Genomic DNA, 24,609 nt, shown 5'->3' with positions numbered 1-24,609 from the left:
GGCTTCTTTTTTCCATTACTAACCATTTCCATAAACCCCTCTCCCATGCTCCCTCCACCTTCACCTCCAACAACAAGTGCTATAATTGGTTTTGGATGGAGTATCCATGTGGATTCTCTGTTAGAGTCTACTGCCTGTAATGAAGAAGTTTATGGACAACCATTACTAAATTATATTGTTATCCTAAGATTTAGTGTGAATTGTGAAACTGGGTGTTTTTTTTGTTGTTGAGTGGGACTGGGGATCTGAGGTATTACCCTCGAACCCCTGCTAGGGTATAGGGATGGCCACATGTGTGTGAGTCTTCAAATCTTCTGTGCTTCTGTTCACAGCCAGCCTTCGTTATTTAAAAAATGATGGGAAGCCACACGTGACCACATTTCACAACGTCCAGCTGGCCGATGGGAAACGCCACGCTGTCCTACTGCAGATAAAGGGGCTGCAGCATGGGCCTACTACAGCTCAGCTCTATGTAGACTGCACACAGGCAAGTGCAGCGCACAACTTACCAGCGTTGTTCACTCACATGCCACAGACTGCAGACTCCATTGAAATCCGAACAGCCCAGAGAAGAGCACAAGTACGTATTAAAGAACATCTAACCAATTACAAGTAACACGATTTATTTCCATGGGTTGGGGGGCTGGAGGTGCGATATTCTTCTAAAGATTAAGCAAAGCGTTCTATTCAAATGGGAACACCTAAAGACAATGTGGGAAAAAAAAAAATTTTTATATAGAAAGCAGTGGGTTGGTAAGAAAAGAATCTCATCAAATAATAATCAATCTGGTTTAAACATTGCAATAAAATGTGGTGAAGTTTGCAAGCTATTAAGAAAACTATAAGAAAACAGTCTCATCAAATAATAGATTATTTTCAGAGTAAAAGCTTTAACCTGTCCATGCCATGCTGCCACCAGAAACGTCATCAAGCAGACAGTTGGCGTGTTCAAGCAATGCCCACACTGCCTGGACTGTTCGGGAGGAGCTTTGCACTACAGCCCTGACCGTGTGTCCAGATTTGTGGTCATGTGCTGCTTAACTTTGTGATAATGAGGGACCAGCCCTGACCACCACCTGGGCAGCAAGAAGTGAAGGAGGAGGAGGAGGAAGAGCAGGAGCAGCATTGACCACCAGTGCCCCTCGCTGCCAGAGCACTTAGAGAGCAACTCATCCAAGAGTGCTGCATGTAAACCACCCCTCCCATCCCCAGTACACCAACAGTCCTTATTACCACTGTCCTTACCAGCAGTCTGGCCCAGCTGGCTGTGTGCCACTAACAAGGGCATTGGCAGAGTGAGTGGCGGGGGAGCAGGCATGCTGTCACCCTGAGAGGAGATAGCAGGTGCCTCTCTCATGGAGCCAATGCCTCAGCACTCCTACATCTCTGTGCGAGAATAGAGTTATTACCTGAATCACTGAATTTTACCCAAAGTCTAATAGCTTGTTCTTAATAGGATAAGATTACCATGGAAACAGGAATTCATTAGGATTTTAAAGGTTAGGCACATTGCAATATGTTGCACAAATTATATGGGTGATTTTATGAATATTTGCTGCTGGCAGGGAGCCTTGAACATCAGTAACACATTTTGAGAAATTAGCGCTTATTTGTTTGTGTGTATACGTATTTATCTTATTATAAATCTCGCATAGTGTGGGTACTTCCTGTCCCAATATGTTTTGTGCTCTAAGTCCCACAGCAAAGCTCAATTTTAAATTGGCAACCTGGAAATTCCGGTTTAACTACAAGCAGACAGACTGACGCTCCCACCCACCTGAGATTTTTATTTTCATTGTATAATCCCAGTGTCAGGATTACTGAAACACTCTGATGCTTGGCAACTGTGATGCTGGGGCTCTGAATCAGTGCCCGTCAGCCAATTTTATAGCGTCCATTGATATGAAGTGCAAAGTAGTTTGGTGTTGAGGGCTGGAGTGATGTGGTCTGTGCTCACGGTATCCCTGGGTGAGTATATGGCTGAGAGAAACCAGAGTGACTTGGATCACATTCACCAAAGGACTGCACGGGATCAGAATGACTGGGATCAGAGCAACTCCACACAAAGCTGAGGACAACATAAGAGGGGCACAGCTCAGATCAGCTCCATGCCATGTCTTTGAACAGCACCAGAGCTGAGTACCTTCAGGAAATGTGGAATTCCATACCTGCAGTTGGGGAAGAGCAGGTTTCCCAGCCCGCATGCACACAGTATAAATGGGGTCTAGAAAAGCTGATGTCCACGCATAATGTGGACAGTTGGTAGCTGTGTATGAAGCAGTAGCCTTGGCCATAGGCCTTCATTCATAGCTGTTTTTCAATTGCACTTTTTTTTTAAATTGTCAGCTTTTTTGTGGGCTGTGCCAGCTTTTCTGAAGCTGTTTGTCAGTTCTCTAGGTGTCAATCTTGGCTCAGTAGTAAAACCCTTGCCCCTGATTCAAGACGATCATGGGTTCAAGCCCCACTCCAGGACTTCAGCGCATAATCCAGGCTAACACTTCAGTGTATTACTGAGGGAGTGCTGCACTGTCGGAGGTGCCATCTTTTGGATGAGACGATAAACCGAGACCCCCTTTGCTCTCTCAGCTGAATGTATAAGATCCCATGGCACTATTCGAAGAAGAACTGGGGAATTCTCCTTAGTGTCCTGGTCAACATTTATCCCCCAAGCAACATCACTAAAACAGATTATCTGATCATTATCTCATTGCTGTTTGTAGGACCTTGCTGTGTGCAAATTGGCTGCCATGTTTCCTACATTACAATAGTGACTTCACTTTCAAAAGTACTCCATTGACTGAAAAGCATTTTGGGAAGACTTGAGGTTGTGAAAGGCGTTATATAAATGTAAATCTTTCCTTTGGTGCAGGAGGGGCTCTGCTGTATGTATTTATTAAATTGTGCACATTATTTGTGATGCATTGCATGTTGAATAACCTTGCCATTGTGAGGCTCATCTATCTGGAAATCAATGAAAAGTGATTGCATGCCATGCCTATGGAACACATAAGAAAGCATGGAATGAAAAAAAGACTATTCAGACCATCAAAAGTTATGGAGGGTGGAGGGTGGGAAGCCGGCCTGCAAAGCATTGGAGCAAACAAGTCTGGAGGTGACAAAGGCATGAATGAGGGTTTCAGCAGCAGAATGGCTGTGATAGGGGTGGAAGCAAGCAATGTTTTGGAGGTGGAAATAAACAGACTTTGTGATGGAAAAGATATGGGGTCAGAAGCTCAGCTCGGGGTCAAACGGGATGCTGAGGTTCCAAAGAGGCTGGTTCAGCCTGAGACTGTGGACGGGGAAGGGGATGGTATTAGTGATGCCAATGGAGTTTGTGGCAGGGGCTGAAAACAATGGCTTTGATCTTCTAAATGTTTAACTGCAAGAAGTTAATTCTCATCCAAGACTGAATATCAGACATGCAGTCTGACAGAAGGCAGTGGAGGGGTCGAGAGAGGTGGCAGAAAGGTAGAGCTGGGTGTTACTAGAGCGTATGTGAAATCTGACCCCATGTCTGTGGATGACATCGTCAAGGGGTAACTTGTAAATGAGGAAGAGAAGGGGGCCAAGGATGGATCCTTGGACGTCTCCGGAGATGATGTGGGGGTGGAAAAAACATCACTAGAGATGTTCAGATAGGTAAAAGTGGAAGCAAGCAAGGGACATCCCACTGAGTTGAGACTGGAAGAGGGGCATTGGAGGAGGATGGTGTGGTCGATCATGTCAAGGGCTGTAAAGAGGTCGAGGAAGGATAATGCACCTTGGTTGCAGTCGCAGAGAATGTAATTCATGACGAGACTGAAATCACTCTTGAAGAACATGGCATGTTTGGAGATTAGTCCCCATATTGGACACAGCCACAGCCAATGCATGTGTACTGATGTCCTTCTGTGTCTAGATTCCTGAGATAACTACAATTCAATGGCAGCCACCATGACAAATGTGTTTTTGTCCATAAAGGACTGTACCATACCCAAATTGATCAAATCGCTCATCAGTCATGTTACGCAGTTGACTAACAGCATTGTGCATATCCTGATGATGTTTTAATACTCTTTGAGGATTGGGCCATTGTCTGTCGAACTCGCTCATGTCTCTGATAATGCCTCTGCCCTACAACACCTTTGACCTTGCATTGGCTTCTTCAGTTTGGCATCCATCAATGGTAACTTTTCCACATGTTCGTGTGAATGTACACCACAGTCAGATATTTGTGTAGAAGCCTGTGTCTCTGCGTAGTGGTGCATATTTGTGATAGTGGTGATGGTGGTTAAATTCGATAACTCCAGAATCCGGGTGCGGGCATCGTGGTGCGTGATTAACCCACGCCCAGTGCTTTCGATGCAGGCAGCACATGAGATTCGTGCTGCCTGGTCATTACCATGATTTGTAAGTGCAGCCAGCGCTATCAGCGCTGTTGAGAGGCTGCACACACAAGCAGGAGGCCAAAAATGGGGCGTGGCCAGCACTAGTTAAAGGCAGCCTGCACCTCTTAAAGGGGAGGTGCACAGTCAATGAGAGCAATGCAGGATGGTAGGCAGTATTGCTGGACCGGCAAGAGGGCGCACACCAATGTTCTCGGACGATGCACTGGAGGCCCTGGTGGAGGAAGAGGATGAAAGGAGGGCCATCCTGTACCCACAGGGTGGTAAGAGATCCTCCAGACACCAGCTGCGGAGGCAGTGGGAGGCATTGGCCCAGGAGGTGAATGCCAGGAGCATGGCACCGCGCACGTGGGTGCAGTGCAGGAAAAAGTTCAATGATTTGACATGAGTGGTCAAGGTGAGTGAATGCAAGAGTCAAGTGGCACATCCTACCAACTGCATCACTGCTCCACGCACGACACCCCCTGTCACACACTCACCAACAAACACTGCCCACCTGTACCCTTTATGCACTTCGCATGCTACATTTCACCCCACATAGAACTTGCAGGCCACACAACCACCACTCACAGGTCACACATACTGGCAGCTATTCTACCATGACAGGCACATCACCCAGACACCTTACAGGACACTCATTGACACACTGCCCTCTGTCTTGCAGGAGAAGGCGCATAACAGCTGGCAGCAGGAGAGACCTGAGAGAGGACAGGCAGGCCTACACGTCCTCACCCCCCTAGAGGAGACCGCATTGCGCATCATTGGGCGGGCCATCGCTGCAAACGTGGCCACCGGAGCGCTGGAGGTCCCAACGAAGAGGGTCTCTGCAAACCTAATCCTCCTTCTCATTTCCCACGTTTCTCTCATCTCACTTAGGTGCTGCAGACGCTGTCGGCACGCACGTCTTACTTGCTCCTCTCCCCACTCCAATTCAACCAGTTTCCCTTTGTCATTGCAGATACCTAAGAACTGGACCCAGCACCATCCGAGATGGAGCAGGAGGAGAACACTGACACTGATAATGAAGCAGCACCGTCACTTGATCTGACACTCGCTTCCACCAGCTCAGATACTGACACTGCATGTCCTTTAGAAGCTAGGTTAGAGGAAGGATCTGCACGTGGTGAGACACCGAGCACAAGTGCGCAGGAGCTGAGGCGGGAGGAACTCACATTCCTGCTCCCACCCCTGCCACTCATCCAGTGCCCTTGCTGTTGCCTGGCAGCTAGCCAGGCCAGACTGCTGCAGCCCAGGCCGAGATGGTGCAGTCTGAAGCCAAGCCCTCCCGGTCCAGAGCTGTTTGAGGTCGTCCTCCATGGCCATCTGCACGTTCCTCCATTGTAGGCCAGCAGCCTTCCACCACCCATGCCCCAGCCACTGGGGATACACCTGGTAGAAGCACTAGGATAGGTAAAGGCACACAAACAACAGGCACTAAGGGAATGCACAAGGGTGAATGGTCTCATTTTATTTGCATCATTTAATGTGTTAATTTATAAATGTAAATTTGAATTTGCATTTGGTGGTGGTTTCTATTTCTGCAATGAGCTGAGGGAGGAAGCAATGTGTAATCATATGGAGGGCGATTTGATAGTCATGTGGGAGAGGACGGGTGGGGAGTGTAGAACTGTTGGTGATTTGGGAGATGATATCGCTCACAGATCAGGTGAGCACGCAGAGCTGTGGCAGACAGGGCCAGTGTTCCTTGTTGCCCCCTTGCGTCTTCCTCCACTTGCCCCTCCTCCTCAGCCTCTTCTTCCTCATCCTTCTCTTCCTCTGGCTCTTGGTCTTGCCAGATAATCGATGGCAAGGGGTGTTCCCATAATGGCGAGGTTGTGCAGCATGCAGCATACAATGACGAATCTTGACACCCGCTCAGCTGAGTTCCAACAGAACGGTCCAGGCAGCGGACGCAATGCTTTAGGACGCCTATGGTGCGCTCGACAACGTTCCATGTGGCTGCATGGCTCTCGTTGTAGGTCTACTCTGCACGTGTGCATGTGTTCCTGAGCGGAGTCATAAGCGGAGTCATGAGGGGATGGTTCTTGTCAGTAGCCAGCCTTTCACTTGCCGAGCCGGTTCAAACATAGCTGACACATTGGACTGCTGCATAGTGAAGGCATCATGACTGCTCCCAGGGTAGTGGGCATCGACCTCCATGATGCGCTGCGTGTGGCATGGTAATATATGTGTGCAGTCAATGGCACCCTGCACCATGGGGATGCCCACAATGTCAGCAAACCCTCGTGCTCGCTCGTTCTGCTTCCCTCTATCAAGAGGTTCATCATGTTCCCTCTATCAAGAGGGAACATGATGAACCTGTTGCACATCTCATATGCAGCCTCCGTAACTTCCCTTATGTAGCAGTGCACTGCACACTGTGAGATGTTGCACAGCTCGCCAGCAGAGGCCTGAAAGGATCCAGAGCCCTAGAAGTTCAGCGCCACGGTTATCTTGACAGCCACAGGCAATGCTGTCCTTGCCTTGCCCTGAGGCTGTAGTTGTGGCTGCAGCAGTTGACAGATCTCCGTCACAACCTCTTTTGTGAACCGCAGCCGTCGGATGCACTGATCCTCGCTCATCTGGAGGCAAGAATATTATTCCCTGAAGGCCCTCAAGGGATATGGCCTCCTACTCAGTGCCCTGCGCCGCCTCCTCCTCCCTCTCCTCGCAGCTTGACCTGCTCTGCGTGGCCTCTCTGCATGCTCCCAGTCATGTTCTATGCCCAGCGGGAGCCCTAGCAGACTACCCATGGGGTTGCCAGGAATCTTGTTCTATCACTGTTGTAAATCACACCAGCCCTAAGGCAGCACCTGCCAAATCACTCTCGAATATACTATAGCAATTCTCTAAGTATAGGAAGCTTCAACAAACACGTCTTATTCTAGCAGCAGCCAAAAAGAAATAATCCAGCAACTAACCTGCAACACCTGCATGATCCCTTTAAATAGCACTGATGGTGGGAGGTCCTCCAGGCACTCTAAGACATGTTCAAACATTCGTGGTTAAAAAACTGCGTTGAGTAGAGTGTTGAGTGCCAAAATGGTGTCTTATCACTTTAAATCAACATTGCACACTGATCTAACGCATATTCTCTCTACCTTCCATGCTGCCGGCGTTTGTTATCTGCGCATGTGCGAAGCCCTTTACCAAGATGGCATCCGGCACACGTAACGCTAGAAGCGTGCGCGGTCATTCCAGATGCCATTTTGGAACTTCGGGAGGCCGTATAGCGCCTGAACAACGGGCGGTACATGGCCCAATTTCTAGCCCGATGTCTTGTGGATTGGTGCTGAAGTCCAGTTGACCTTAATTGTTCTAATGTAAGGAATCTTACAACACCAGGTTATAGTCCAACAGTTTTATTTGAAAATCACAAGCTTTCGGAGACTTTCTCCTTCGTCAGGTGACTCACCTGACGAAGGAGAAAGCCTCCGAAAGCTTGTGATTTTCAAATAAAACTGTTGGACTATAACCTGGTGTTGTAAGATTCCTTACATTTGTCCACCCCAGTCCATCACCGGCATCTCCACATCATGGCTTAATTGTTCTATGGAGAGAAGGAGGGAATATATTAGTATTGTATCAGTTTCATGATAACAACATTAATATTACTGATATAGATACATCATGCCTGATATCAGCATTGTCACTACTGCACATTCAGCCACCTCTTCAATCACTTCCAGGCAAAAGGAGTTGGTAACCTTGGTTTCAGAATCTCTTAAAGATCTCAACTGTTGGGTTTTCCTGATAAACTGTTCTTTGTAACCTGGCCATTGAATGCTCGCTTGTCCTTTGTTGCTTTTTGACATAATTAAATCATTTGTGTATCTCTTGCTAAGAGCCTCTGGCATTCACAATGTAATCTCCTCCTAGGCCTCCTCCCTTTGTAGGAGGATTCCATGGGACTACTCCCTGTACTGAAAAAGCTGACCCTTCTTGCCACCCAATCATTCACTATTAGTATTGTCTCAGACTCCATAAAGTGTGCTTTTCATGTTCGGGGCTTTAGAGTTTCTGATCAGTACAGCTGGATGAATTTCCCCGTTATTTTATATAGATTAAGTGCCTCATTTCCTGCTTGTTAAGGTACTAGACTGCTCACGATAAGTGTACTCTGATTGGGTGCCTTAATTTATAGCTGGCGGTAAGTTCAGCTGTTCTTCATTTTACCGGTGGTGTTCCACGTGGGCAGTAATCAGGAGTAATTACTGTGGAAACATGTCTACAGGGCCTTAATGTCTGGAAGTCAGAAACATATTCCTAGTATTGTTCCTTATTTTTAATAGGTCATAAATAATGATATGAGACATGAATAGTAATTCAACAATTACCATTTCCAGATGATAGATTGGGATTGGAAACATATGAAATGACAGTGCTAAATGTTACAAGGCTGTAGCACAGGCAAGCTGTTCAGATGGATTAAACTATGTTGGCAAAGCTCAAGTGCTTTATTAACGTCATCTGACATCTGAGATCAAGGCCCAATTTTCATAAAAGTACAGACAAAACTCAACTCAGGTACAGTGTCAGTGCCATGTTACACTTTCAATGGATTTTCAAATGAGCTTTGTGCTGTTAGTGTTAGGAACAATATGGTAACTAAATATATTTACTCCTATTTTGAGCCAAATGTTTTATTTTATTGAATTGCAATTTCAGTAAAAGCAAATGTTGTTGCAGTAATTCTACAATTCTGCATCTCACTCCTTTCCATAGCGAGAACCTGTTCTCAGTGGGAAAGTTTGAGGAGACAGGTGAGCACTTTCCCAGAGAGGGGGACATGCAGCAGACAACACAACACTCTTGTGACCAGGTGAAGAGCAGCATTGACCGAGGCCTACTGACCATTCAATTGAGTGATAACGAGCTAAGGGAAATAAATATATTCAATACAGCAAAAGCATGGGATAAGGATTTTTAAAATTCCAATCAGAGAACGTATTGGTGGGGACACTACAATTGACATCCTTAGACCAGGGAGAGGAAAAATTGGCAATGGATCTCTCTCCATTTCTCCAAACGTTGCTGAACATGTTGGATGAAGACAGGATCATGGTCAGCTGTGGTTCCATGGTCAAATAGCCTGCCAACACACCATCATACAATCATCATAGTATTATAGTAGGTACAGCAGAGGAGGATGCCATTCGGCCCATCTTGCCTGTGCCAGCTCTTTGAAAGAGCTATCCAATTAGTCCCATTCCCCTGCTCTTTCCCTATAGTCCTGTACATTTTTTCCCTTCAATTATTTATCTAATTCCCCTTTGAAAGTTACTGTTAAATTTGCTTCCACCACCCTTTCAGGCAGTGCGTTCCAAATCGTTACAGCTCGCTGCTTAAAAAAATGTTTCCTCATGTTGCCTCTGGCTGTTTTGCCGATCACCTTAAACCAGTATCCTCTTGCCATAATCAAGGCTGATATGCAAGCGATGCATTATGGTTTTCTGATCCAATGGCTTTGCAAGCTGAATCACATTTTTGTGAATCAAATGACTACATCATAACCCTCCTAGCTCAACAAAAATACCGTGGGCCACTGTTGGCCCAGGCTCCCCCCTTCGCCCCTTTCCCCCAGCCTCCCCTCCCCCTCCCCCTCTGCTTCGCCTCCACACCCCCACTTTCATCCTCCAGGATCTACCTGCGTGTCAGCCCAACGCGGAGTTGGACAAAATTCCTAAGGCCCTGTATCAGGACGCCCGATTGGTGTCTGCTGATCACTGGTTTCATATAGATGTGGTCTGCGGTCCGACTTCGATTGGGCCAACCTCTTCGGGCTCTCATTGGGAGCCTGCCACCCATTTTGTGCCGGAAACCAACGCGAATTGAATTTCTTCCCCAGAGTGCGTTTATGTGCTGGGGAGAGATGTGGTGGAACAGTTAGGGTGAGTTAGCCTTTTCTGGTTGTTCTCTGGGAGTATCCTGACAGGATCAATATCTCGTGTATGAAAATCCAAATCCAAAATAACTACAATTTGCATTTCAGAGGGGCAAGCCTAAAAGAAAACACTGATATATTTTTAAAAAGATAATGCATTTTAATCATTTTCTCACAAGCTGGTCTTTCGCTAAACAATTTGAACCATAATGGTTGTCGTGTTGTGGAGAAATCCACATTGTAACATTGCAATTGTATTTGTTACCACCAGGGAACGCCATTGCGTCATCTTCCTGTAGCACATTCTTGGACGAATGATATCACCGTGAACAACTCATACTCTAATTGTCCACAGAACTCTGGCTCCTAACTAAAACAGATATAGTTTTTTTGAAAGGGAACAAAATTTGGTGCATATTCATGGAGAAAAATCAAATCAAAGAAATATGCCGGGATGTTCTGGATGATGCAGCTTTAATGTTCTGCCACAACTGGAAAGTGGTACATCTCATTTCAACTGTACTAACCAGATTGGAATCAAAGATAGATCTGGGCCTATTACTCTGCCTCTACCCTCTACAAGTCAAAACTAATTGAAAATGAGCCCCCACCCACATAATCTGTCTTATCACCTAAACATAGTCCTGCTCTCCCACACTCTCCCAGCTCTATTGATTTTCTCCATCCCAGTTAGTTGACACCAAAATTTTCATTATCACTTTCAAATCTATCCATGGGCTTCCCCCCTCCTTAGTGATCTGCTCCAGACTTATGCTGATGCACACACCCTCTGCTCCTCTATTAACTCCAGCACTGGGCTACTGCTTGTCTCCCATTCCCTTCTCTCCACTACTGGTGACCGTTCATCCAGCGACTGCACTCTTGCTCTCTGGAAACTCCCTGCATCGTTGCCTCCACCTCGCCACCTCCCTCCTTACTATTGTTGAATGTGCTTTTGCCACCTCCCCCACCCTCTGTCCATTTCTCCCCTTCCCCTTCTGAATTGCTGTTCACTATTTTGTCCTAACTGTAAAGGTGCTTTGAGTTGTCTTCCTGCAAATGAGGAATGCTACAGAGATGAAAGTTGTTGTGGCTGTTGTAATTCTTGGGCCAACAAAGCACTTTTTGCCCACTGTGCTGATCACCAGGCTAATTTAATACATAGAATCATACAGCACAGAAGGAGGCCATTCGGCCCAACGTGCCTGCGCTGGCTCTTTGTAAGGGCAATCCAGTTAGTCCCACTCCTCTGCTCTTTCCCAATATCCCTGCAAATGTTCCCTTTTCAATTCCTTTAATTACCTTGCATCATACAATAAACTGACTGAGGAGATGCAGCCATCACATGTAAATGATATAATTCTAGACTTTGTTTATTAAAAGTACACTTTTTTTGTTCTTTGCAGGACTCTGTGGAAGGGTTGAAACTCGTCCTGGGGGGGTCTATCGCTAAAGTGGCAGCGCTGCAGGATTGCATGTTCCAACAAAGTGATTCAGCTGGAATTGTAGGTAAGTGGGCAAACTGCATGACATTGGACAAGCAGTGGGAAGAACATGCCGTCCAGCGAAGGAGGACCTAGTCCTGGCCATCTCTCCCTCTCCCATGCCTTTCTATCACTGGCAGGTCTGAGGACTATTTTTATAAATTATTAGGGATTTCCTCAAGGGGCAACAATCCTCTTTAACTATAGTTCCTTCTCTTTTCTGGTGCTGCAGCACCACAGAGCTTCCCTCTGTGGTAGTGGTAGGCTCCCTCTGCAGAGTGGAGACCCTGCTGGGAGTTCATCCTGCACAAATAATTACTCCCAACCAAGGAAAATAGGTCAAAGTCACAGCGGGTAGAAGACCCACAACAACAACTTACATTTATAAAGTGCTTGTGACGTAGAAAAATGACCCAAGGCGCTTCACAGAGGCATGATCAGATAAAAATGGACGTTGTACAAAAAAAGGAGGGTGACTCAAAGCTTGGTCAAAAAGGTAGGTTTTGAGGAAGGTCCTAAAAGAGGAAACTGACATCAAGGGGTTTAAGGAGTGAATTCCAGAGCATGGGGCTGAAGGCACGTCTACCAATGATGGGGCAAAGGGAGGTGGGTGCACAAGAGACCACAGTCGGACAAGTTCTGGGGGGCAGATTAGTAGGGCTGGAGGTGGATACAGAGATAGGCATGGGCAAGGCCATAAAAGGATTCAAACAGAAGACGAGAATTTTAAATTGGAGGTGTTGGGTGACTGGGAGCCAATATAGGTCAGCAAGGACAGGAGCGATGGGTGAACAGGACTGCGTGTGGGATATGATAAGGGCAGCACAGTCTTGGATGAGCTGAAGTTTACGGAGCATGGAGGATGGGAGGGCAGTTGGGAGAGCATTGGGATAGTCAAGTCTGGAGGTGACAGAAGCATGGAGGAGGTTTTCAGCAACGGATAGGTTGAGGCAACAGCAGAGGCCAATGATGTTATGGAGGTTGAAGTAGGTGATCTTTGTGATGGAGAGTATATATGGTCAGGAGCTCAACTCGGAGTTAAATAGGATATTGTGGTTGCAAACATTTCTGGTTCAATTTGAGACAGTGGCTGGGGAGGGGAATGAATTGGTGGCTGGGCTACGGAATTTGTGGTGTAGGGCCAAAGACGATGGCTTCGGTCTTTCCAGTGTTTAACTGGAAGAAATTGCAGCTCATCCAAGACTGGATATCAGACAAGCAGTCTAACAACATAGAAGCAGTGGAGGGGTTGAGAGAGGTGATCATAAGAACATAAGAAATAGGAGCAGGGGTAGGTCATACTCCTACTGAAGTACTAGCCTAGGTTATGTGCTCATGTCCTGGAGTGGGGCATGATGCCACAACCTTCTGACCTAGAGGTGAGAGTGCCCCCAATGGAGAGAAGCTGATACTTGGGCCACAAAAACCTGAAAATTGTAACAGGAAGGAAAGACTGAGGAAGTTCCACTGATATAAATGCACCTGGTATATTAGTGAACCTCACAAGGGTGATTTGTAAATAACATGGATGAAAGACACAAGAGAATGCGTCATTTACTCAGACTTGGCTTTCGTTTACCTCATTATACGTGCAAAAGCATCAGACCAATGCAACTATCCCAAGCCACCTATCAGATATGCACCAGTCATTGACTAGTCACTTGTTAGCTTGAGAAGTGCAGTTATTTTAGGCAGTGATACCATTGCACTTCCTTCATAGTTACATGATTACATTTGTGAGCTCAAGTTTAGCACACTGTCAGGCAGACCTGGCAAGTTACATACCATGCCTAAAAATAAACTCAATATTAAAATGGGGTTGCTATCCAACTCATTCTTGCTGATCATAAATCTTAACATTTTCCCAACATTTCTGGCTCAGTTGTGGGGTGAGACACATTTTGGTCACTGAGTGTCCAAACTAAAGGGGAGGAGAACTGGTATAGACTCTGCTACCCCGCCCCCCTACCCCTTCTATCATCTCCCTGCAGCAACTTTGCTTCCTTTTGACTGAAGGGTGACTGTGATTGATAGTAAATTTCATGCTGCTGGGTTTGCTGTACTGAGCGGATTGTGTGATGGTGATAGTGACAGCCCAGGAAGGATTTTAATATGGGTAACGGAAGCTATGAATAAAGCCTCAGTTTGAGAAATTTGCGTTCTTTCTAGCATTGCAAGAGGGATCCATGTTATTAATGTCAACAGCTGACCCAAGCATATGTACAGGATTGAGGAATTTACCCTATAAAGTAGACCGTGCTGTGCAGTATTGGGTGGGGGAGCATTTCCTCTTTCACTTTTTTTAAAAAAGATTGTAAACACATGCTTTATACTCACATTTATGGTTTTACTACATAATAGTGAACAGAGAAAATCTCTCCCATATCAGATCATTAATATTGAACATAGTAACACAAGCCAAGGTACTTCACAGAGGTGAATTAGAGGATGCCTGGTTATAGTCATAGAGGTGTGTTTAAAGAAAGGTTTTGAAGGTGGGGAGAGGTAGTAAGGTGGAAGGGTTTTAGGAGAAATTTCCAGAGTGTGCAGCCCAGACAGCTGTCGGCTCTGCTACGAAAGGTGGAGAGGGGTGAGGGCAGGATACAAAGGGGACTGGAGAGGGAGATGGAATCAGGAGCTAGATGTATCATTTTTAACAGGAGCCAAATAAGATGGCTTCTTGCTGATGCTGAGTTGGAAAAAGTTCTGCCTCATCCACAATTTGATGTCAGACCAGCAATTGGTCATGGAATCAAGAGTGCTGATGAAGAGATGGAGCTGAGTGACATCAGCATCAATATGAAAGCTCACCCCGTGCCTACCAATGATATCACTAAGGAGCAGTGACTCAGTGAGGACTAGAAAAGGACAGTGGAACCTCAGGACATTCCTGAGGTGATAATGCAGGGATGGGAGGAGCAGCCACTGCAGGAGATGTGCTAGCCATTTTGGGGCAAGAAGAAGTGAAACCAAATAAGGGCAGTGCCATGGAGGTGGCTAATGGAAGAGACTTGGTGGAAGACAATGGAGTGACTGACTGTGTTGAACAAATTGGAGATATCGAGGAGGACAAGACGGGATAGCTTGCCATGGCTGCAATCATAGAGGTTGGCATTAGTAATTTCCATTAGAGTCGTCCCGATGTAGTGGGAAGGTGGGAATTGGACTGAAAAGATTCAAAAAGAGAATGATGGGAAGGGAACCAGGTGCTGGTGACACATGTGAAAACCCTACAGATAGGGTGTAGTTGCAGAGGATGGAAGGGTTGAGCCTAGGCTTTTTGAAGGAAGAAATCATGATGACAGTTTTAAAGAGCAGAAGAACAGAGTCTGAGAAAAGAGAGCCGTTGACAATGTCAGTGAGCATTGAGCCAAGGAGAGGTAAGGAAGTGGGTCAGAAGGGTGATTGAGGGTGCTGGACGTGGATCCAGTGGAGGAGATATGTCCGATGACAGCCAGGGGAAAAATTGGGAGAATCTGTAGAACGATGTACAGTTGGGGTTGGTATTTGGGGAGAGCTTGGAGGGTCAGGCATGGAGGAGGAGGCTGAGGCATCTAAATGGATAGTCCTGACGTTTTGAATTTAAAAAACCCATGAGCTCCTCACACTTGATGTTGAAGATAAGAATTGAGAGTGCAAAAGAAGAGGGTCAGAGGAGGCAGTTTACTATCAAGATGAGAAACTTAGAATTGCCCTTACCTGCCTGGAATAGTAGGATTTGGCTGTTGAGAGGGAAGTGCTGTATTGCTTAAGATAATTCAGCCAGATCTAGCAGTGGACCATCATGCCAGTCATGCACCAGGCTCAAGCCTTAGCGCTCAGATCTAAGGGTGCAGAGGTGGGAATTGTACTGCAGGAATGGTAGGGGTGGAAAACAATGAGGGACTTGGTAGGGGTAAGGATATCAAAGGCAGAAACAAGGCAGAAACCTGATTGGAAGTGTTCAAACATGGAATTGTGGGAAAGATGGGCACAGATTTGGGAGGCGACAACACGTTCAAGGACTTTGGAGTGGAAAGGGAGGTTGGAGATGGGGTGGTAGCTTGCAAGGGTGGGATTTTTGAGGAAGGGAGTGATGACGGCAGGTGAGTGCAGGGTTCCAAAAAGGCACCATATATAGTCACAGAACAATACCTGGTGATTACAGATAATCTTTCCAACTGCCCTTTTTGGAACCCTGCACTCACCTGACGAAGGAGGAAAGCTCCGAAAGCTTGTGATTTAAAATAAAGCTGTTGGACTATAACCTGGTATTGTAAGACTCCTTACATTTGTCCACCCCAGTCCATCACCGGCATCTCCACAATATAGAACAACAGTCATGATCAGATTCACTTAGTTCGATCAGCACAACTTGTCATTGTGTAATGATACAAAATAAAGAACATGCCCCACTGCACATCTGTGGGTCATCTTACTAGACTCAAACAAGAGCGCTCTTAACTCTACCTTTGGCATTTCCGACTTTCTGATGCTGCCTCAGTGAAGCGAAGTGTGAATGTTTGTTGGGAGCTAGTGGATGAGATTCCCTATTGTTTCTGATCATCTTGGGTAACTGTTCCAATGCCTGGTTTTAATACACATTCCGAAAATGCCTGCAGCCTGTGGCCTTGCTTTATAAACGTGAGCAAATACACTTTGTTTCAGAACTCACCACTTAAAAGTAACTTTTTTCCAAATCCTTTCAGTAGACAAATGGTCAGAAAACCCTGAAATGTGACACCAGAGTATTTATCTATCTTCACATCTCCACTATTCAAACTTGGCCCACTGCCCTGTACATACAACAGCCCCCTCCACTGCTCCAGCAGCACAGAAACCATTGTATCATGGAGCTGTTTGATCAAAGACTGAATGGGCTTCCAGGTAAAGTATTGGAGGCAAACCCTCTGGAATCCTTCTAGAGGAAATTGGATGCCTTGATGGAGGCGACCGGAGATTTCTATGAAAGGATGGCCTCCCTCATCTGTACATGTCTTTGTGATCTCAATCTATATCTATCCCCAATAAGAAATCCAAGTTAACCATCTCCCTTTATATTGCAGGTGATACAGGAAGACTTTTGGTCGTCCAGATGACACAACTCAATCAAATGCTTGCAGAAATGAAACAGCTTCTCAGACAGCAGGTAAAGTAAATTTCCTAGACTGGAAGTTCTTTGCCTTTGAGAGATAACATTAAGCATTTTGGGTCCAAAAATCTGTGGAGGGAGCACATCCCAATGTAAGTCCAGGGCTAGGATGAGTTTCCCTACAGGAATACCAATGGCATGCACCTGTGCAACTCGAGATGCACCTTGGGTGTCCACCTGTCAAAGAGGCCGCATAATATGATGTACTGTGCTGGGTCTGAGGGGGGGCTGTTAAAGAACTGCCCAAGGGAGCACTTGTAAATCTTTTAGGATCCGGACATGATCTTTGGCCTGGACCCCCAGGTGGGCCCACAGCTAGCTTTAAGCTGCCTGAAATGCCTGCTCTCACTGATGATGCATCCTGCTGATGGGAGGCAGATGACATGCGAACCACTGGTATTGGGAGTTCCCCAACGTGGCCCCACCCATTCCTATGCCACTGGCCTTGTATGGGATGGGTGGAGGTTCCGCCCCTTACAAAGTTCATGGAATCCCCAACGTAAGGCCCAAACCCAACATATCTGGCTCCCAGTCTAATCTTCTGGTGCACTCCCATGGGTTTACACTGACAGCTTGCTAGATTTTCACCCCTTTTTACTTTTGTGCTTCAATGTCAAGTTTTAAGATCTTGTTTTAGGACAGCCGTGTGCCACTCTCTCGGTTTTACACTGCACATTGGGTGCTGGTCTATGTAGATGCACTGGGCTCTGCTGTATAGAGAGCGAGCACATGTGCTTCCTTCTTCGAATCTGGCAAAATTTGTAGATTCACATGTGTGACCACCCAAACATTGGATCTTTTATACATAGGGGTAAAGCTGATGGAGGGAGAACCAGTCAACTCTGTATGAGAAATAGGGTTATTAGTGCTCAATAATAAAAAGGACCCAATAAAGATTATACACATGCATCGGAAAATTCCCCCATGCGATACATTTATCCTGGTTAAGTGAGGCGTACAATCTGACATGATTTCATTTCCTGATTGTATCTCTAAAACTTCTTTCTTCAGGAAATCTAACCAGCATATAAGTTCTTATTTTGAGAAATGTTATTAACTGAAAACTGAGCTGTATCATGCAGTGTACCAAGCTGTTGCAAATATGCTGATTGGGACAGATTGAAACCAAGCTACCTGCACCATACAAGTGATTATCAAGAGGTCGAAATTCCTGCCTTGGTTAATTTTAGCAAAAAAAGGGGACAAGAGTAAAAAGTGTATTAAAGTTGATCACTTCATTAAGTGTAATCTATAATTCTAGGTATCGATGGTAAGTAAATCTGGTATGAAGTGAGCAGTCTGATAAGGGCTGAATATCACATTTTTCACATCTTTACCAAAATTAGCAAAGAAGGGGATTTTGGCCCTTAACTAGTGAGAAAAAGCGGATGTCTCAGCAATTCATCTCCAATCGGGTAGAAAATGTAAGAGCCTAGAAATTGCACGCCATTTTCTGTGGTGAAATATTTAGGGTGGACCTGTTTCCGCAGGGGTTCTGCCTCTTTCTGGCACCATTGAGCAATTCCAAAAGGAATGGGGAGGGTGCTCTTCCACCCCCCATTTCCTTCCCCCCTGCCCCCGTAATGTAAGATATCTCCAGAAATCCCACCAGTTCCACCTATCAAACAGTGAATGGTAAGTAAGCTTGCAGGCATACTTGCTGTACAAGGGCCTTATGGGCCCCACACTGCTGTATCCAAATGGCAGTCGATCTCAGAGAGGTTGTTTGGATAACCAGACCAGCTAATGGACTAAGGATTGTTCAACCGTTTTGCCCTGCGGCACTTAGACCAGACCAGCTGGTACCTGTCTACGCCCTCCCCCCCAGCCCCCACCTTAGCTGCCGTGCTGAAATCCCACCAGCTTGACAAGTAACTAGCATTCAAATCATCTCACCCCTGGGATTTGGAATAGGGTCAAGGTGAGGGCAAACAGGTGGGCAGAAGTCCTGCCCTGTGCACTTCCTCAATTGCTGGAGCCATTGGGTAGAAATTTGTTTTGTGCAGTAGTGTAAAACGGGCAGTATTGTACCAGCCTCCCTTGTTATGTGTCCTGCCTGATATTTAGCACCATGGATCAGAGCCTATATCAGGCAGCCAACGCGATACTGTCCAAGGTGGGTTTCTACCCCATTATCATTTTGCTTTTTTATTAATGAGTCAGTGATAAGAGCTTAGAAGTTCGAGAAAAGTACATTGCAATTGTTGGCATTGCCTGCACCTGCGTAACCGTTGAACTCCTGATATTTGGGATTTTAATGTGCTAGCAGTTCTGTGTGTGCTCCAGTTCCCACAGCGAGCTGTCTGAGGGAGGACATCTGACAGAACTTTAAAAGGCTCCACCGAGCCATTTAAAGGGCTACATTCTCGCCTGCCAGGGAAGGTATTTAAAGCTGCTAAATTTGTGCATTGTGGAGTGTACTTGCCCACATATTTTCAAATGTCCAGATTCTGCACTTGGTGCCATGCTGTACAATGTGAAGGGGAAGGGAAATTATTAGCATCTATAATTAAGGATAGAGTGACTGAACACCTTGAAAATTTGCAGCTGATCAGAGAGAGCCAGCATGGATTTGTAAAGGGTAGGTCATGCCAGACGAAGAGGTGGTTAAAGTAGTGGACAGGGGAATGTCTATGGATGTTGTTTATATGGACTTCCAGAAGGCATTCAATAAAGTCCCTCATCAGAGACTGTTAGCTAAAGTTGAAGCTCATGGAATTGAGGGCAAATTATTGTTCTGGTTAGGAACTTGGCTGAGCGGCAGGAGACAGAGAATAGGGATAATGGGCAGATACTCAAATTGGCAGGATGTGACTAGTGGTGTCGCACAGGAACCTGTGTTGGGGCCTCAACTATTCACTGTATTTATTAACGACTTAGATGACGGGCTAGAGAGCCACATATCCAAGTTTGCTAATGACACAAAGATAGGTAGCATTGTAAACAGTGTAGATGGAAGCATAAAATTACAGAGAGCTATTAATAGATTAAGTGAATGGGCAAAACTGTGCCAATGGATTTCAATGTAGGCAAGTGTGAGGTCATCCACTTTGGATCTAAAAGGGATCGATTAGAGTACTTTCTAAATGGCGAAAAGCTCGAAACAGTGGAGGTCCAAAGAGACTTAGGGGTTCATGTACATAGATCATTAAAATGTCGTGGGAAGGTACAGAAAATCATCAAAAAGGCTAATGGAATGCTGACCATTACATCTAGAGGACTAGAATACAAGGGGGTAGAAGTTATGCTACAGCTATACAAAGCCCTGGTTAGACTACACCTGGAGTACTGTGTTCAGTTCTGGGCATCGCACCTTAGGAAGGATATATTGGCCTTGGAAGGAGTGCAGCGTAGATTTACTAGAATGATACCTGGACTCCAAGAGTTAAATTATGAGGAGAGATTAGACAAACTAGGTTTGTATTCCCTGGAATTTAGAAGATTAAGGGGTGATTTGACCGAAGTTTTCAAGATATTTAGGGGAACTGATAGGATAGATCGAGAGAAACTATTTTTGCTGGTTGGGGAGTCTAGGACTAGGGGACATAGCCTAAAAATTGGAGCCAGGACTTTAAGGAGTGAAGTTAGGAAACACTTCTGCATGCAAAGGGTGGTAGAAGTTTGGAACTCTCTTCTGCAAATGGCATTGATGCTAGCTCAATTGTTAATTTTAAGTCTGAGATTGATAGATTTTTGTTAACCAAAGGTATTAAGGGATATGGGGCTAAGGCGAGTATATGGAGTTAGGTCACAGATCAGCCATGATCTCATTGAATGGAGGAACAGGCTCAAGGGGCTAAATGGCCTACTCATGTTCCTATGCCCTGATAAACAGCATCCACAGAAAAGATTGGTCGGGTAAATGCTATCAGGAATACCCAGAAGACCTGGCTGCAAATGTGGAAGCAGATGGTAAATCTGAGGAAAGCTCTCAACATAAGTCTTGTTAGATTATTGATCCAAAGGTCCACTTATATTTCCATCTTTGGTTCAAGAGCTTCAATTAAACACTCCACACATATTAATCTCCCTGTTTGTCAGAGGACTGTCAACTCCAAAAAGGGTAATTAAATTACTGGTGCTGCAAGGTCAGCTGGAATTCAAAACTTTCAGTAGATTACATGATATTTTAAGCCAAGCAATATTTATTAAAAGGCCTTCAATAAGGTACCGTATAGTAGACTCATGACCAAGGTCAGAACATGTGGAGTCAGGGGACAGGTAGCAGAATGGATAGCAAGTTGTCTACAAAACAGAAAAGAGAGTAGGGGTTAATGGGAGTTACTCAGACTGGCAAAAGGTGGGAAGTGGTGTTCCACAAGGATCAGTGCTGGGACCACTGTTGTTCACCATTTACATAAACGATTTGGACTTGGGAGTCAGAAGTACAATTTCAAAATTTGCGGACGACACCAAATTTGGGGGGTGTAATTAATACCAAGAAAGACTGCAACAAAACACAGGAAGATATTAATAAACTTGCAGAATGGGTGTGTAATTGGCAAATGAATTTCAATTTAGATAAGTGTGAGGTATTACATTTTGGTAGGAAGAATAAGGGGGCCACTTTCTGCTTGGATAATAAGAATATAGATGGGGTAGAGAAGCAGAGGGATCTGGGGGTACAGATACACAAATCACTAAAAGTAACGACGCAGATTAATAAGGCCATAAAAAAAGCAAACCAAGCACTGGGGTTCATTTCTAGAGGGATAGGATTGAAAAGCAGAGAAGATATGTTAAACTTGAATAGAACATTGGTTGACCACACTTGGAGTACTGTGAACAGTTCTAGTCTCCATATTATAAAAAGGATATAGAAGCAGTGGAGAAGGTGCAAAAAAGATTTACTAGGATGGTACCAGAACTGAGATTTAAAAAGTTGGTAGTCAGAGGGATTTGGGTGTCCTTGTACACGAATCACAGAAAGTTAACGTATAGGTACAGTAAGCAATTAGGAAGGCAAATGGTATGTTAGCCTTTATTGCAAGGGGGTTGGAGTATAAGAGTAAGGAGGTCTTGCTGCAATTATATAGGGCTCTGGTGAGACCACACCTGAAGTACTGTGTACAGTTTTGGTCTTCTTATCTAAGGAAAGATATACTTGCCTTAGAGGTGGTGCAACGAAGGTTCACTAGATTGATTCCTGGGATGAGAGGGTTGTCCTATGAGGAGAGATTGAGTAGAATGGGCCTATATTCTCTGGAGTTTAAAAGAATGAGAGGTGATCTCATTGAAACGAATAAAATTCTTAGAGGACTTGACAGGGTAGATGCTGAGAGACTGTTTCCCCTGGCTGGAGAGTCTAGAACTAGGGGTCATAATCTCAAGATAAGGGGTCAGCCATTTAGGACGGAGATGAGGAAAAATGTCTTCACTCAGAGGGTTATGAATCTTTGGAATTCTCTACCCCAGAGGGCTGTGGATGCTCAGTCGTTGAGCATATTCAAAACTGAGATCGATAGAGTTTTGGAGACTAAGGGAATCAAGGGATTTGGGGATCAGGCGGGAAAGTGGAGTTGAGGTCGAAGATCAGCCATGATCTTATTGAATAGCGAAGCAGACTTGAGGGGCTGTATGGCTCCTATTTTTTATGTTCTTATGAGAGGTTATACCTATCAGGAAAGATTGAGCAGGCCGGGCTCTTTTCTCTAGAAAAGAGAAGACTGAGGGGTGACCTGATAGAGATCATTAAGATTATGAAAGGGTTTGATAGGGCAGACATAGAGAAAATATTTCCACTTGTGGGGGAGACCAGAACTAGGGGCCATAAATAAAAGATAGTCACTAGTAAATCCAATAGGGAATTCAAGAGAAACCTCTTTACCCAGAGAGTGGTTAGAATGTGGAACTCGTTACCACAAAGAGTAGTTGAGGCGACTAGCATAGATGTATTTAAGGGGAAGCTAGATAAACACATGAGGGAGAAAGGAATAGAAGGATATACTGATAGGGTTAGATGATGTAGGGAGGGAGGAGGCTCATGTGGAGAATAAACACCGACATGGACCTGTTGGGCCGAATGGCCTGTTTTTATGATGTACATTCTATGTAATGTAAAGTGTAGATTCCACAGTAATATGATTCATATACAAAACATTTATTATATAAGAGATTCTACAAAAATTATTATTCACCTAATATAAGATTCATATAATGAGACAAAAGTTCTTCATCTAACAAGCTGTATGTGTAAACTGGACAGACTGATAGTTACCAAATCTGGGAGGCACCAGAAGATGCTCCACCTTGATCATATCTGTCAGCTTCCTTATCCTGGGGCCTAACTGCCCCTTGACTTAAGGCCTGGAAACTACAGCCTACTCTGCCAATCAAACCATTATATTAGAGGAAAGTTACAGAACAAACAATCTCACAGAGTAAAATTAATGGGCTGACAAAGACCTTCTGTCTAACTGAAGGAGTGTTGTCCCCTTATCTCTGATTGCATTCCTTGTGGCCTTGTAGATTTGTTTTGGAACTAATAGTTCTGCATTATATTCTTTTCCCATGATCAAATGTTATGCTTCAGAAACTAATTAGAACTACAAAACTTCTTAAACTAATAGCTAATTAATTTAGACAGCAAGGCAATATTTATGTATATCCACAAACATTCCTTCTTGTGCAAACTTCGTCAGCTTGTTACTCCACCGACCTGTGATGGCACCTTGCTTCATAAAGATGTCACACTTCTCCTACACCCCTATGAAGCAGGAAAGATGGATAGGCTGGCGAGCAGCCACGCTGTCTAGCACATACTCCTGTCTTAGGGCCTTTGTATGTTTGTCAGAGGATTGTTAACATCAAAAAGGGTAATTAAACTACTGGTGCTGCAATTCAAAAGCTTTAGTAGTTTACATGATATTTTAATTAAGAATCTAATAGCCTCTATCCTAGGCAGGCCCGTATACAATACAAAGCAGACTTATCCTGTTACTAAAATTTCACTTCAAAATCTCACTTATTAACAGGCTATCTAACAGTTTCCTATATGAGGTAGCTGCCCTATATATGCATGCCACTAAGTGTATTCTTATGCCCTATCGCTGTTTTACGGCTGCCCCATCCAAAACATTTGTACAATCTTATAGCCCTTTGAATGCTTACCACAAATGGCCATACTAAACCTGGGCACAAATACAAGCTGCAACTTACAACTGAAATCTTAACGAGGTTTCACACAACAAATCATTTTAACACAACATAGCTGCAAAATAAAAACATAACAAAATCCAAAGGAAGAAAAAATCTTTTGGCCTATCCAGACCACTCTATCCAGGGCTCATGCATGATTATTCTATCATAACCTTCCCTCCTGCACCATCTCCTTATCCCTTACTCTAGGGAACACTAATTTTCTTCCTCAAAGTCCCTTGAAAAAAACCTAGCAGTGTTATTAAAGATCTCAATCATACATCTCCACAAACATCAATGCATTTTCTTCTTAAAGGTGTTGATTGGCCATGAACAACTTCAGTGGAAGTTTGTTGGACAAGTTTTCTCTCCTGTGGGGGAGAAAAAGTTTCTTCCAATCTCTAGCATTGCAGGAGACTTGTGAATTTTGTACTTTTGTCCTCTAGCCCTCTGCTTGTTGTCCAAGTTTTGGCCTCTGGGGGCACATATTGGGAATTCAGGCACATATTCTTCACAATTTTCTGTCCATTATGTATAGTATATTAGGAAGCAAGAGATCACATTGCAAGCATGCAACCAGGTCAGGAA

General features: G+C 44.8%; 1 protein-coding gene across 1 annotated transcript in view; it reads left to right on the top strand.

Moving 5' to 3' along the window:
* The window catches only part of LOC137320449 (thrombospondin-4-like), a 97,731-nt gene that overhangs the window by 14,348 nt on the left and 58,774 nt on the right, over window positions 1-24,609 (top strand). The window contains exons 3-5 of the mRNA XM_067982145.1: window positions 333-580; window positions 11,676-11,778; window positions 16,799-16,881. Of these exons, the coding sequence (XP_067838246.1) occupies window positions 333-580; window positions 11,676-11,778; window positions 16,799-16,881 (434 nt within the window). The remainder of the gene's footprint in view (window positions 1-332; window positions 581-11,675; window positions 11,779-16,798; window positions 16,882-24,609) is intronic.

This window comes from Heptranchias perlo, chromosome 4 (assembly GCF_035084215.1).
Source record: "Heptranchias perlo isolate sHepPer1 chromosome 4, sHepPer1.hap1, whole genome shotgun sequence".
Classification (NCBI taxonomy): Eukaryota; Metazoa; Chordata; class Chondrichthyes; order Hexanchiformes; family Hexanchidae; genus Heptranchias; species Heptranchias perlo.
This window is presented reverse-complemented; position numbering and strand designations above follow the sequence as displayed.